We start from the raw sequence: 17,273 nt of genomic DNA, 5'->3' as shown, positions 1-17,273 counted from the left end.
TTTGTGAGCCAATTTCCCACCATTCTGGCTCAGCTGTCCCCATGTGGACTTTGGCTTGGTTCAGGGGTATAGAAACATTCTGCTGCATGGCGGGGCTACATAGTGTACAGTGCTGCGGAATATGTCTACAATGTATCACTGACTATACATTAATGGCCATTTGGGCTGAGGCTCCATGTAGCGAAATGTAGCTAAAAAATGTTACAGAAAAAAATACAGTGGAAGGCCTTCAGGGTTCCCCCAAATACTGCGGCCTCTCCAAGCTGCTAATCCTGGGTGTCGGACCAATCACACTCCAATGACATATCCTATGGGTAAGTCCTCAGTATGTAAGTCCCAGAACAGCCCTTTGACTTTAGTCTGATACATTTCACCTGCAGCGATACATTGTAGCAATCTGGAGAAATCCTTCCAATTCAACATTCAGCCAGTCAGGGTGACCTGATACGTGACATCTGGGTTACTATGGGCAAAAAACGTTTCGTTGTCCCCCATTCTAATAAATTTCCCTTGTAGTTTCTTTTAGGTTAATGTGCGCCAGTCTTATAGGGTGAGAGCGGTGAGCTGAGCGCGGCAGAGTCACGGTTAATAGTTTCTCGCAGCAACACGTCAGGATTTGGAAACACAAAGTTCCAAGTTAGCATTACAATCAGAGTCCGAAACGGAAGCGAGAGGAACACGAGGGCCATAGACGGCTCATTATTCCACGGAAAGCGTGTTCAGCATGGACATTAGTCAGAAGCTTTCAGTGTGACTTCACCCATCACCTCACACCCGGACACCCTGACCCTGCTCCAGTCTACACAACCTGGGTGTTCACCACTGTTATAGGGTCTGCTGAGGTAGGGGTCACACCCGGATTCTCTGACTCTCCCCAAGATCACACTGCCTGGGTGTTCACCATTGTTATGGGGTCTGCTGAGGTAGGGGTCACACCCGGATTCTCTGACTCTCCCCAAGATCACACTGCCTGGGTGTTCACCATTGTTGTAGAGTCCTGCTGAGATAGTGGTCACACCCGGACACCCTGACTCTGCTCCAGTCTACAATACATAGGTGTTCACCATTGTTATAGGGTCTGCTGAGGTAAGGGGTCACACCCGGACACCCTGACTCTGCTCCAGTCTACAATACATAGGTGTTCACCATTGTTATAAGGTCTGCTGAGGTAGGGGGTCACACCCGGACACCCTGACCCTGCTCCAGTCTACAATACATAGGTGTTCACCATTGTTATAGGGTCTGCTGAGGTAGGGGGTCACACCCAGACACCCTGACCCTGCTCCAGTCTACAATACATAGGTGTTCACCATTGTTATAGGGTCTGCTGAGGTAGGGGGTCACACCCAGACACCCTGACTCTGCTCCATTCTACAATACATAGGTGTTCACCATTGTTATAGGGTCTGCTGAGGTAGGGGGTCACACCTGGACACCCTGACCCTGCTCCAGTCTACAATACATAGGTGTTCACCATTGTTATAGGGTCTGCTGAGGTAGGGGGTCACACCCGGACACCCTGACTCTGCTCCAGTCTACAATACATAGGTGTTCACCATTGTTATAAGGTCTGCTGAGGTAGGGGGTCACACCCGGACACCCTGACCCTGCTCCAGTCTACAATACATAGGTGTTCACCATTGTTATAGGGTCTGCTGAGGTAGGGGGTCACACCCGGACACCCTGACTCTGCTCCAGTCTACAATACATAGGTGTTCACCATTGTTATAAGGTCTGCTGAGGTAGGGGGTCACACCCAGACACCCTGACTCTGCTCCAGTCTACAATACATAGGTGTTCACCATTGTTATAGGGTCTGCTGAGGTAAGGGGTCACACCCGGACACCCTGACTCTGCTCCAGTCTACAATACATAGGTGTTCACCATTGTTATAAGGTCTGCTGAGGTAGGGGGTCACACCCGGACACCCTGACCCTGCTCCAGTCTACAATACATAGGTGTTCAGCATTGTTATGGGGTCTGCTGAGGTAGGGGGTCACACCCGGACACCCTGACTCTGCTCCAGTCTACACAACCTGGGTGTTCACCACTGTTATAGGGTCTGCTGAGGTAGGGGGTCACACCCGGATTCTCTAACTCTCCCCAAGACCACACTGCCTGGGTGTTCACCATTGTTGTAGAGTCCTGCTGAGATAGTGGTCACACCCGGACACCCTGACCCTGCTCCAGTCTACAATACATAGGTGTTCACCATTGTAATGTGGTGCTTCGGAGGTAGTGGTCACACCCGGACACCCTGGCTCTGCTACATATTAAGATACCAGTATTATAAATTCATCCTCCTGTATAATGGAACCCAGAAATCCAGCATAAGGCTCAGTTTGGAGGTTATTTCCTAGGGGTTATGGAGGATGGGCCCAAGGAACACCAGTCCAACCCTGTCTATAAATATAATCTACCCTTACTAGACCAGCTATAGCGCAGAGGACTGGGAACTATAGATGGCGCAGAGGATCAGGGGCTATAGATGGCGCAGAGGATCAGAGGCTATAGATGGCGCAGAGGATCAGGGGCTATAGATGGCGCAGAGGATCAGAGGCTATAGATGGCGCAGAGGATCAGGGGCTATAGATGGCGCAGAGGATCAGGGGCTATAGATGGCACAGAGGATCAGGAGCTATAGATGGCGCAGAGGATCAGGGGCTATAGAAGGCGCAGAGGATCAGGAGCTATAGATGGCGCAGAGGATCAGGGGCTATAGATGGCGCAGAGGATCAGGAGCTATAGATGGCACAGAGGATCAGGAGCTATAGATGGCGCAGAGGATCAGGAGCTATAGATGGCGCAGAGGATCAGGGGCTATAGATGGCGCAGAGGATCAGGGGCTATAGATGGCGCAGAGGATCAGGAGCTATAGATGGCGCAGAGGATCAGGAGCTATAGATGGCGCAGAGGATCAGGGGCTATAGATGGCGCAGAGGATCAGGGGCTATAGATGGCGCAGAGGATCAGGAGCTATAGATGGCACAGAGGATCAGGAGCTATAGATGGCGCAGAGGATCAGGGGCTATAGATGGCGCAGAGGATCAGGGGCTATAGATGGCGCAGAGGATCAGGGGCTATAGATGGTGCAGAGGATCAGGGGCTATAGATGGCGCAGAGGATCAGGGGCTATAGATGGCACAGAGGATCAGGAGCTATAGATGGCGCAGAGGATCAGGGGCTATAGATGGCGCAGAGGATCAGGGGCTATAGATGGTGCAGAGGATCAGGGGCTATAGATGGCGCAGAGGATCAGGGGCTATAGATGGTGCAGAGGATCAGGGGCTATAGATGGCGCAGAGGATCAGGGGCTATAGATGGCGCAGAGGATCAGGAGCTATAGATGGCGCAGAGGATCAGGGGCTATAGATGGCGCAGAGGATCAGGGGCTATAGATGGCGCAGAGGATCAGGAGCTATAGATGGCACAGAGGATCAGGAGCTATAGATGGCGCAGAGGATCAGGGGCTATAGATGGCGCAGAGGATCAGAGGCTATAGATGGCGCAGAGGATCAGAGGCTATAGATGGCGCAGAGGATCAGGGGCTAAAGATGGTGCAGAGGATCAGAGGCTATAGATGGTGCAGAGGATCAGGGGCTATAGATGGCGCAGAGGATCAGAGGCTATAGATGGCGCAGAGGATCAGGGGCTATAGATGGCGCAGAGGATCAGGGGCTATAGATGGCACAGAGGATCAGAGGATGGCGCAGAGGATCAGGGGCTATAGATGGCACAGAGGATCAGGAGCTATAGATGGCGCAGAGGATCAGGGGCTATAGATGGCGCAGAGGATCAGGGGCTATAGATGGCGCAGAGGATCAGGAGCTATAGATGGCACAGAGGATCAGGTGCTATAGATGGCGCAGAGGATCAGGGGCTATAGATGGCGCAGAGGATCAGGGGCTATAGATGGCGCAGAGGATCAGGGGCTATAGATGGCGCAGAGGATCAGAGGCTATAGATGGCGCAGTTGGGTGGGGTTCACTTCTGCACCCTACCTCATATAGTCAATAAACCCCTCTGGCACAAGTTCTATTAATGACATAGGTTGGTTTGGGGACCCAGAAAAGGATTTTACACTGGAGCCCAGGACATTGAATCTGCACCTATGCCCCCCTACCTCACTGGCCCCCAATACCTGGCTCCTCCACCCGAGGCTCTAACTAATAATCATTTCAATATCTGGGCTTAATCATTTACAATACAGTCTTTTTACAGTCGCACTTTTGCTCACCTCACCTAATGGGCACCAAATGGCTGACAAAAACAGCGCCCTAGGTGTCCGCAGGTTGTACGTGGTAATACAACATAGCCCCCTTGTCTCCAGCAGAGCTGTAATACCAGACACAACCTCTACATAACGGCGGTGAAGATTCAATACATCTGTATTTTCACCTAGCAGGTAATGGGTTAAATCGAATCAAATCTTAATTAATGCACTTAATTAAGACAAAGTAAAGGTTACTTCCAAGCGCCTACGATGCCGAACAGACATTGCCTCTTAAGTATATTTTACCATTCATTAATTCTAATTGATCTATAAAGATACAAAGCTTTGATGGCTGTCACAATGTTAACAACTTCGGAAATCCGTCTCTTGTAAAACCTCCAATAAAACTTTCTTAATGAGCCAATAAACCGAAAATACCAATTGGCTTTTTATTAAAGATCTGCGGTAAAATTTCTTTTAATCTGATACCTAATGGTCCAGAGATGGCAGAAAAAGCCAGAAGGCCCAGAATATCCAGCGGCAGACATGACTAGTCGAGTGATCTGCGATGAAGGCTTCTAGTCTGACACTGCCACTCGCTATAGTTTACCTCCCCCCCAAGAAGCTCTGCTTGGTCTTTCCCTTTTAAGTTCCCCTCCATGTGGACATTTCTTGAATGGTAGAGGCTAAATATTAAATTTCGCGTGATAAGCCGCGCCATGAGTCCACGTACAACCAGGCAGGTTAGGGTTAAATTTAGGAGAGGTGTAACTATTTGCTATGACCTGGCGGAGGGTTAGTTAGCTGTGATCCCACCCAGCATCGAGGGAGAGCCAGCTACTGGATCCACGTCAAGTTGTCACAACCCTTCTTCAGTTGCTTCCATCATAACTGCATTGGGAGACGTAGTCTAGAATCCACATTCTCTCTTCCAAAAGTATCAGGCAGCTGCGGTGTCCTTCCTCCATGCTTTACACTGCGGCTCTGCTTGTTCAGGCCATTTCCCTATAGGTATAACTGAAGCAGAAAGTCCAAAGAGGAAACCTCTACAAACTTTCTGTGAAAAGCACTGAGGGTAAAACCGCAATGCGTCACCACCGTGAGCAAGAAAGCGCTGCAGGACGCTACATGGGGCCGTAGCTTTAGGCAGTAAGTATCCATGGACGTTACCTTTTCAGACCTCAGACATTGCTACATTTGTATCCAGTCTAGACAATATCCCATATGCTATCACCAGCAGCAATGTTCTCACAGTCTGTTACAATGTATCAATGAGGATCAATGTATCACACAGAGCATTGTCTGGACTGGATACAACTGTAACAGACCCTCAGTAGTGAGATGTATTATATCTGTTCCCTTAGATGTAAGGCCGGGTTCACATCTGTATTCGGTATTCCGTTCAGGAATTCCTCTTGGGGACCCCCCTAAACGGAAAACTATACACATTATCTGTGAACCGGTCCTTACTGAGAATGTTCCTTTTTACTGACAGTGAAATCCACCGTGTGAACTCCACCTTATTGCACAGACCTGCCGCCCCGCACACGACAGGTGGACTCGGGTGTCTCACCAGGAATACTGAGTTTATTTTGAGACAAGTCCAGGATAGAAGTTCCTAGAAAGACGTGAAGGAGACGTCTCCACATCTCGTAATGACCAGAAAGAAGACATAAGCAGAAGGTATTTATATCTGTAAAGTGCAGGAAACCGCAGGATCCTTCTCCAAGATAAGAGAAAGCAACTGTAAGCATGGAGGATGGAGGATGGGAAATCCATCATCAGAGCCATGTCCGACTTGCAGGAAGTCATCCCTACAATTCACTACGGCCGCCCCTATACCCTACTGTCCCTATGTGCTGATTTAGGGATCATATACATAAGATATAGATGTAACCCAGCCTATACTTTGCTTTATATGGGGATAGTTGACAAAAAATATGTCTGTGGGGCCACATGGTGGCTCAGTGGTTAGCACTGCAGCCTTGCAGCGCTGGAGTCCTGGTGTTCAAATCCCGCCAAGGGCAAAAAACCATCTGCAAGGAGTTTGTGTGTTCTCCCCGTGTTTGCATGGATTTCCATCCCATATTCCAAAAAAAAGACATACTGATAGGGAAAAATGTGAAAAAAAAATATGTCTGTTACCGCTGATCTCAAGTTACTGCTCAAAGCAGCAAGCCCATACGTAATAACTGGAGGTCAAATGGCTGCTCAATCAACTCAATCTCCAGTGGATGATAGCCCCCCAAAATGAGGAGTGGATGCAACACCCGAGGCCATAGGCAACACATGACTATGGCAGTGACCGAGGCTTTAGTGCACTGTCTACAGACAAACAATGGCAGGGTCATAGGGCCATCAGGGGTCAGCTCATCCAGCGACCCCCATTGGTGTCACATACTTTGGTGCCACTAGAGCCTATGAGAAGAATAATGCTATGAATGACGTCTGATCATTGAGAGCCCTGTTACATATTTAGCATTGGGCACATGGTGTCTGGCAGCTCACTATACACATCAGATAAATTTATTGTTGGGGGGGGGGGGGTATAAGCTGGTGTTGTGCCGGACCCCCTCCGTGCTGCTTACTGTGCGTTTCTCTCCTCCCTTACAACATATTCCCTCAGTACTGGAGCGATATGGTGCAATAAACAGGATCTTGCTGCAATGTCATTAAACAGCTATTAAATAAGATACACAAATGAAAAGGAACAGTTGCAGTTTAGTTTCAATGGCAGCCCTGCAGCTGTTCTTTCTCGCAACCGCTTCTCCAATAACCATTATTGACACGCGCCTGTCCAGAACGTCTATTTTTAACTAAAAGTGCTGAATTTTGGAAAGTGAAGATACAATGTGAGAAGGAAGAACACAACAAAACATCTCACTTTCATGCAATGGTTAAACATAGATCCAACGTAACTATTTCAATTCCAGAACCACCTGCAATATAGCAAGGTATCCAATATATCATATATCTAAGGTAAAATTATATTACATGGAAGGAAGCATATGATAAAGAATACTGCTATAGTACTGTCCCGATATACAACTGTATAACTGCTATAATACTGCTCCTATGTACAGATATATAACTACTATAATACTGCTCCTATGTACAAGAATATAACTACTATAATACTACTCCTATGTACAAGAATATAACTACTATAATACTACCTCCTATGTACAAGAATATAACTACTATAATACTGCTCCTATGTACAAGAATATAACTACTATAATACTACCACCTATGTACAAGAATATAACTACTATAATACTACTCCTATGTACAAGAATATAACTACTATAATACTACTCCTATGTACAAGAATATAACTACTATAATACTACTCCTATGTACAAGAATATAACTACTATAATACTACTCCTATGTACAAGAATATAACTACTATAATACTGCTCCTATGTACAAGAATATAACTACTATAATACTACCACCTATGTACAAGAATATAACTACTATAATACTACTCCTATGTACAAGAATATAACTACTATAATACTACCTCCTATGTACAAGAATATAACTACTATAATACTGCTCCTATGTACAAGAATATAACTACTATAATACTACCACCTATGTACAAGAATATAACTACTATAATACTACTCCTATGTACAAGAATATAACTACTATAATACTACTCCTATGTACAAGAATATAACTACTATAATACTACTCCTATGTACAAGAATATAACTACTATAATACTACTCCTATGTACAAGAATATAACTACTATAATACTGCTCCTATGTACAAGAATATAACTACTATAATACTACCTCCTATGTACAAGTATATAACTACTATAATACTACCTCCTATGTACAAGAATATAACTACTATAATACTACTCCTATGTACAAGAATATAACTACTATAATACTACCTCCTATGTACAAGTATATAACTACTATAATACTACTCCTATGTACAAGAATATAACTACTATAATACTACTCCTATGTACAAGAATATAACTACTATAATACTACCACCTATGTACAAGAATATAACTACTATAATACTACTCCTATGTACAAGAATATAACTACTATAATACTACTCCTATGTACAAGAATATAACTACTATAATACTACCTCCTATGTACAAGTATATAACTACTATAATACTACTCCTATGTACAAGAATATAACTACTATAATACTACCTCCTATGTACAAGAATATAACTACTATAATACTACCACCTATGTACAAGAATATAACTACTATAATACTACTCCTATGTACAAGAATATAACTACTATAATACTACTCCTATGTACAAGAATATAACTACTATAATACTACTCCTATGTACAAGAATATAACTACTATAATACTACTCCTATGTACAAGAATATAACTACTATAATACTACTCCTATGTACAAGAATATAACTACTATAATACTGCTCCTATGTACAAGAATATAACTACTATAATACTACCTCCTATGTACAAGAATATAACTACTATAATACTGCTCCTATGTACAAGAATATAACTACTATAATACTACCTCCTATGTACAAGTATATAACTACTATAATACTACCTCCTATGTACAAGAATATAACTACTATAATACTGCCTCCTATGTACAAGAATATAACTACTATAATACTACCTCCTATGTACAAGTATATAACTACTATAATACTACCTCCTATGTACAAGAATATAACTACTATAATACTGCTCCTATGTACAAGAATATAACTACTATAATACTACCTCCTATGTACAAGTATATAACTACTATAATACTACCTCCTATGTACAAGAATATAACTACTATAATACTGCCTCCTATGTACAAGAATATAACTACTATAATACTACTCCTATGTACAAGAATATAACTACTATAATACTGCTCCTATGTACAAGAATATAACTACTATAATACTACCTCCTATGTACAAGAATATAACTACTATAATACTACCTCCTATGTACAAGAATATAACTACTATAATACTACTCCTATGTACAAGAATATAACTACTATAATACTACTCCTATGTACAAGAATATAACTACTATAATACTACTCCTATGTACAAGAATATAACTACTATAATACTACTCCTATGTACAAGAATATAACTACTATAATACTACTCCTATGTACAAGAATATAACTACTATAATACTGCTCCTATGTATAAGAATATAACTACTATAATACTACCTCCTATGTACAAGAATATAACTACTATAATACTACCTCCTATGTACAAGAATATAACTACTATAATACTACTCCTATGTACAAGAATATAACTACTATAATACTGCTCCTATGTACAAGAATATAACTACTATTTTACTACTCCTATGTACAAGAATATAACTACCATAATACTACCTCCTATGTACAAGAATATAACTACTATAATACTACCACCTATGTACAAGAATATAACTACTATAATACTACTCCTATGTACAAGAATATAACTACTATAATACTACTCCTATGTACAAGAATATAACTACTATAATACTACTCCTATGTACAAGAATATAACTACTATAATACTACTCCTATGTACAAGAATATAACTACTATAATACTGCTCCTATGTACAAGAATATAACTACTATAATACTACCTCCTATGTACAAGAATATAACTACTATAATACTACTCCTATGTACAAGAATATAACTACTATAATACTGCTCCTATGTACAAGAATATAACTACTATAATACTACTCCTATGTACAAGAATATAACTACTATAATACTACTCCTATGTACAAGAATATAACTACTATAATACTACCTCCTATGTACAAGAATATAACTACTATAATACTACTCCTATGTACAAGACTATAACTACTATAATACTACCTCCTATGTACAAGAATATAACTACTATAATACTACCTCCTATGTACAAGAATATAACTACTATAATACTACCTCCTATGTACAAGAATATAACTACTATAATACTACCTCCTATGTACAAGAATATAACTACTATAATACTACTCTTATGTACAAGAATATAACTACTATAATACTGCTCCTATGTACAAGAATATAACTACTATAATACTGCTCCTATGTACAAGAATATAACTACTATAATACTGCTCCTATGTACAAGAATATAACTACTATAATACTACTCCTATGTACAAGAATATAACTACTATAATACTACTCCTATGTACAAGAATATAACTACTATAATACTGCTCCTATGTACAAGAATATAACTACTATAATACTACTCCTATGTACAAGAATATAACTACTACAATACTACCTCCTATGTATAAGAATATAACTACTATAATACTACAATATTAACAGATCTTGCAGTCAGTGACTAATGTCCCGCTCATAGTAACACCTGCTCTGTGTACGTCAGTGAGGAAACCACAAGAATCTCAGATATTACATCTCTGATCTCCGCTGATACGAGGGGGAATCAATCACAATGTCTCCACCTTATTAACCTGCCTGTATCTGCGGTCTCTGAGAACATTGGCATCCTATAAACTCCCGCAGGGTCAGTTCTGTAACCGCAGATACATTAACATGTAGTGAGTGATATAATGCATCTTAATTATTCGACTCTGAGTCCTGGCTCCTCCCCATTTGATGACATCACTGCTCATTATCCAATCACTGTTAGGCTGGGGATAATCAGAGTGGCGCAGCCGAGCGTCTAATCGAGCAGCCAGAATTTTATGATGAAGTCTCAGGATAACATCACACGGGAGATAATAGGTAGCGCTGTATGTGATATTATCTGGCCGCTCCATGGAAAAAATGCAGCCTACAAACCTGAAGGGGAAAGTTTCCTGGAGCTTAGTCAGCAGTTCAGCCTCCAGTACTGCAGCACTGCCTGTCAGCCTCAGCAATTACTGCGTTGCAAAAACCAATCATGGGCCGAGCAACCCTGCGACAAAGGCGACTAACGCCTTCACCGCCTGATAATTGTATCAAGACATCACACCCGGATCACAGAATATCACACATCTATTAGAGCTGATGGCTGCGCCGTCACATGTGCAAATTGTGGTATAAATCATGTGACATACAGGTGGAGCTCTAGGGAAACACGTGCCAAAAACGAAGCACTGCGCCTGTAACCCCAGAACCAGAGACTCCTGCAGCAGAAGATTTCACAGGTATGAGCCCCTGAAGCACTGCAGAATTTCTGCTCAGAAAATCTGCAAAATCTCCATGAAGAGATGAGGATGAGAGTTCTTGTAATGTTCTGCAAATTCTACACGAAATATGTCCAGAAAGTGACCTGCGGTGCAGAAGAATTTACAGCAAAAAAAACCAGGGAATCTGCAGCAATTCTTAGGCAAGACATACAGTGAATAGTCACAGCAGGTTAGGCAGGGTCACGGCTGAAGATCCATCAGAAATCGCTAGATGATAAATTCCTACAAGCACGACTTTATCTTCCATCGATTTCAGTAAAATAGGATGGACATCCAATGGACTCCAATATAGTTATTAGGGTCCCTCAGATCCCATGTGTGTCCATTGTAGAACGGATCTGGATTTCTGTTCTTCTGGTCCTCTGATGGATCACAAGAACGGAAACAACTCTACAGGTGTGAACCTCATGTTAGCAGTTACAGATTTGCTGCAATGTGCAGGACCAGCAGAGTGGTCAAGACTTCAACCCATAGCAGGTCAGGTTTTTTTTTAACCTTTGCAATTCAAGGGGATATCTATCACAATTATAATGCAAATGCCGTCACTAAAACCTCCCAATTTCAGGCGTTTTTTGTAGCTGCAGCATTCAGGGACATCCAATGCTGAGCCCTGCACCGGTCACATTTTGCACGGGTTGTACCATACCTTTCAGCCTCTTGCTCCGATGTCTGCTGTTGCTGCTTGACTTCGAAAGTATTGAAGCTGCTCATATCCACATATCCATCATTCTCATTGGCGGACGACAAGGCTCGGCTGGGGTCTTCAAAAAATTCTGTGAAGGTGCTGGCCCTGGTAGGCCTTCGAGGGGGAATCTGTATATTCTCATAATCAGAATTCATGGCTGGGATATTCTCATAATCTGAGGTGTCCGCATTGGGGAAAGAAATAGACCTGGGCTTAGTTAATGGTAAAGGCATAAATGGTGGTCGAGATCGATCCTCAAAAGACTCCACCCTGGCTACACTCCTGTTAAACGCCTTGGATGTTCCTTTCCTCTTCATGTCCTTGTAGAAGAGCATGGCGGTGGGAGAATCGGGGTGGCATGGAATCCCGGAACGACTCTGCAACTGAGGAGAGTTCCCAACACTTCTTCTATCCAGGTCAATTAACCTGGTTGGACCGTGATAACTTGACTCTGAAGATGACCTGGAGGAAGACACATTGACGTCAACATGGACTTTGTTTTCTGTCTTCTTCCTGAACTTTAGGGTGAGAAACCGTTTAAAAGATGACTTCTTCTTCTTGAAGCCTTTCTCCGAAGAGTCATTCTCAATCAAGAGCGAAGGAGAACTTTTGGTAATTGGCTTTTTTGTAATACTGGCGAGCTGGAAGGGTGGAGGAATGTCCACCAAAGAGGTTGGTGTGGACATCCCACTGTGTGTATGGTAGTTTCTCTGGGAAAAGCTGCCAGAAGAGCTAATGATGTATGGAGAGAAGTTGATGTCAGACTCTATGTACATTGAGGCTGCATTTTCTCTGCCTTCCACTGAGTAGGACCTTGGGTATATTATAAAACGACTAGGCTTCCTCGGCAAAGCCCTTATAAAATCTATAGGCTTAGATTCCAGTTTTTCAGACTTGGCGTGGTCAGTATTGCTTGGCTGAGCTTCCATTTCTGCCACTGTCTCCTCAGGCACAGTCTCAGGAACGTTCCCTGGGATTTTTCCTGAGTAGGATCTCGTCCTTGTGACAATATTTTTCCTGTCTATGTTGAGTAGATGGTTGCCCTCGTCATGGCTGAATTCTTCCATGATGGTCTCTTCCTCTCTCTTGTTGGGAGGACTGTCCTCTGTACTGAGCAGTTTCCTGCTCCTGGATTGTGCACTATCCTCCAGGACATATGGATTGCTGTCATCCTCTTCTGCCTCCACAATGATCTCAGTGTCCCTCTTGACCTTTGTTTCCTGGTCTTCAGGTGACACCTCTGCTGCGTCAGCTTCATCCTTTGGAGATAATAGATCACTATGATTATCCACAGCTGGGTCAGCATCATGTAAGCAACTTCCTTCGTCTTCTGCAGCTGCACCAACGTCCTCAGTAGTTTCTTCTTCTTTTATCTCCTCAATTTTGGTCAAAGCAGTGTCTTCTTCTACATTGACAGTATCTTGTGTTTCTTCTGATGGTTCATTCACATCATCATTACCTTCACATTCAAATGGGATTATCTGGCAGCTGTCATCAATATTGTCATCTCCTTTAGATTCTTCAATGACTTGACCAAACTCAGGATCACCACATGTTGCCTCCTCACTGTCTTCAGTGGTGTGATTGACCGTTGTGTCTTCATTGGATTCTTGCGGAACTTCTTCTTCAATATCAGGATCTGACACAATGTTGTTCAAGTCTTCATTAAAGTCATGCGATTCATCATCATTGACCTCCTCGACATTAGTATCCTCTATGGTCTCTACTTCATTGACTAAAATGTCTGCAGCAAGGTTCTGCTCACTTTCTTCATTTTTATCACATAGGACAGCCTCATCCTCACATTGGGTTGTCTCATTATCACATTGCGTTGTCTCATTATCACATTGGTCTGTCTCATCCTGACAATGGGTTGTCTCTGACAATATAGAATTTTCAGTTGACTCAATATCTAAGAGTTCATGATCAGAAGTTACCTTACATCCATCATTGTCATCGCAAATCGGCAACTGCCAATTATTGCAAGGCGTCTCATGCATTGAGACCTCATAGTCATTTTCATCAATGATGTTGCCGTCACATACGGTTAAGCTATCTGCACTTGTATCCTGCATCAAATCAATGTCATTACACCCCATATTATTTAGGTTTGTATCCCCAAGTTCTTCCCCAGGTTCTGCATTACATTCATTGCTGTCCAAAGGTAAAAAATCATCTGTATCTCCAAGGTCATTTTTAAATTGCATTGAGCCGGAATGAGGCACCAAGCTGTCCGCCTCGGCAGTAGATGAAGACCTCAGGCTGAGGGCATCAGTGTTGTCACTGTCATCCACCTCGGTAGAGTTCCCAGATTCTACTTCTTTCAAGGGTGCACTATCTGGAAGTCCACTGTCTTCCTCCCCAGTTTGGGAAGGGCTACAACTTGTGATGTCCCCTTCCCCAGATGTCGCACTCCAGGGATCTACAGGCCCCTCAGAACATGAACTTTTCTCACAATCAAAGTCTGTACATTCCTCATCTGTCAAATGAGATTCCGGAACTGCAATATAATCCTCATAGGTCATGTCCAATGTTTCCGATTCATCACACACCGGTCTATAATGGTCAGCGTCATAGATCTCCACAGAACAAACTACATCCCCATTGGAACACTTGTTTAAGGAATTGTTCTCATTCTCTATGCACCTCCGTTCTGAAGCTGGAGATAACACCGGTTTGGGGGCAATTGGAGGCTTGGGACCTCTGGACATAGATTTAGCTTGATGGACGAGACCAGTTCTCGAGAGCAGTGGAGAGGAATACTTGGGACTGAAGGGATCAAGACCTTGTGGCTTTGGTGCAAGAGCAGGTTTGGTGACTTCTAAAAGACAAAAAGACAAGACAATTTTTGTAAATCAGGAACTTTTTAAAATTCTAAATCTTAAAGGGTATGAGGATGAGCAGAGAAGTAAGGTACAGAAGATAAAGAAGGACTGCAGATATAGGAGACTACTTAAGAGAGATCATACTAAAAAGTAATGGAAAGAATCAAGATGAGTTCCATGCTATGTTGCTAGGTTTTGGGGAAGAAAGATGTGGTTTGTTTCCTCCCCTCCATGGTATTTCCACGTTCCTTGGACCAATCCTACCCATACTTTGGGATAGGGAAGTCTTCCATCACCTAGTAGCAAAAGTTATGGGTCCAATCCAATCTGCGTTCTCTCTTCGCGAGAGCTCCATAGAAGCCCTCCCGTCTGCCGCTACTACATGTATACTCATTATATTACTCATGCTAGCTGACATGGCCATCTTAAAGTTCTGCATGGAGTTTGTATTTGGTGTTGTTAGGTGACAAAAAATATACGGCGTCAACTATTAGGTAATCCCTGGTGGGCCAGTGAGCCCAAATCCCAAGAGCCAAGTTCCCCATGCACCCAGACAACATCCACCTGAGGAACTTTTTGGGTTCTTTTGTCTTGGCGACTATCTGTGATCCTTGTAAATGACAATGATTGGTGAAAAGTTATTTTTTTATTTGCCAAAAATTCCCAATATTTTTGAACTTGAGTTTCGAATGCCCACTAATACGAAACCTAAAGAAGATGTGCCATGATATAAAATTACAGACTATATGAAATATATGAATAACACATATTGTGGAACAAACAAAATCAATCCCTCTTTTTTGTATCTGACAATCCAGGGATGATTCCTCCTCATTATTCCTCCTTCGTAGAGGTTTTAGTGCATATCTTAATGTCAGGATTATACAGGAACGTGATTTATCATTTCTATGGGCTCTAATCTCGTTATCCACAGAACTATATGAAGAATTTGTAGGCATCGGCCCCCAGGGAAATGCTTCCTTCCTGTACCCTTGGGACATATGATCTAGTTTCCTAGTAAACAGCATGGCGGTTCAGGCTGATTGTTGGCAGGAAGTTATGTAGGACAATAAATAATCAGTCGCTGAGGTCACTTCCTGCCCATAACAACATTTTGTGACATTCTTCACTCAGCTCTGGAAATCGGTCAGAACATGCCCAGGGTTGCATTATTACTCCCTGACACCGTGTGATTCATCATTTGTAAGAAGAAGATTAGAAAATGACATCACTACAAAGATTCTTAATACAATCCCTTTAAATGCGTAATGGGTAACAGTCTGGCAGGAAATGGGAGAATAGTCATAGGTGGGCATAATGGAAATCCTGGCCTGTTGTATTTACATTGAGGGAGGGACCAGAGGTGTCACTTAAACCTCCCGGGCCACAATGCAGAAATCTGACACAGGGCCCCCACTTACTATATTCCATTTATAAGTCTGAAGAGGGATCTTTGGGCCCCCAAGGAGCCAGGTCTTAGGTGCAACCTCTACACCTACGTCATACTTGACAACTCTCTTGAAATGTCCAGGAGGCTCCCAAAAAAAAACCAAAAAAAGGAGTGACCTCTCAGACTCCCAGAAGAGCAAGCAAGACTCCCGGGCCCTGATCAATGGCTCCGGCGCACGCATTGGGTTAACAGTCATTCGATTTGTGGAGTAGGGATTTTGTGCCCGTCCCAAAATGATCTTGTGCTCTGTGCGCAGTTATCTCCCAGGCCATAGGCCTCCTGTACTCAGCAAAGCCACAATTGAGGTGCGCATATGGTCGCACATAGGGTGCCTGCAGTTCCACAATGACTCTGTGCCGCCATATGGTCCTATATGGAAGTTTTTCCTAGAAGCTATGATTAACGGGCAAAACCTTACAAATACAAAACCTGCGTAACTTGCTGACTGACAGAAGTTGTCACATAACCTTGAGGATCCTTATGAATCTGTGAGGAAAATAAACCGCCATATGTCTGTGTCAGAAACTGAGGTGCGCAAAGGTACGGCAAGTCAGCAAAACTTCTATGGGCGACATCTGAGAAGTCCTTACAACATGGCCAATAGGTTAGTGCTCTTAGATAGGACAGATATCAGCTGTATGTCCTGGCTATAGATATTTACAGGCCAGTTCTATGTCATATCCAAGAACAACCAGGTGATAGAAATAGAGCTTATAGGCCTCATTTATCGAAAGAGAAGAACAGGCCTCATTGCCCATAGCAACCAATCACAGCTCAGCTTTCATTTTTCCACAGCAGTTTATGAAATGTAAGCTGTGCTCTGATTGGTGGCTATGGACAATGAGGCCTGTTCTCCTGAGTCA

The 17,273-nt window shown here is 42.8% G+C and overlaps 1 protein-coding gene across 2 annotated transcripts in view; it reads right to left on the bottom strand.

The window, feature by feature from the left end:
- The window catches only part of FGD5 (FYVE, RhoGEF and PH domain containing 5), an 88,026-nt gene that overhangs the window by 68,029 nt on the left and 2,724 nt on the right, over positions 1-17,273 (bottom strand). For both annotated transcript variants that reach the window (XM_075286603.1, XM_075286605.1), the window contains exon 2: positions 12,097-14,956. In XM_075286603.1, the coding sequence (XP_075142704.1) occupies positions 12,097-14,956 (2,860 nt within the window). The remainder of the gene's footprint in view (positions 1-12,096; positions 14,957-17,273) is intronic.

Source organism: Leptodactylus fuscus, chromosome 9, assembly GCF_031893055.1.
Source record: "Leptodactylus fuscus isolate aLepFus1 chromosome 9, aLepFus1.hap2, whole genome shotgun sequence".
NCBI lineage: Eukaryota > Metazoa > Chordata > Amphibia > Anura > Leptodactylidae > Leptodactylus > Leptodactylus fuscus.
Note: the sequence above shows the minus strand (reverse complement) of the source record. Positions and strands in the feature narration are given on the sequence as shown.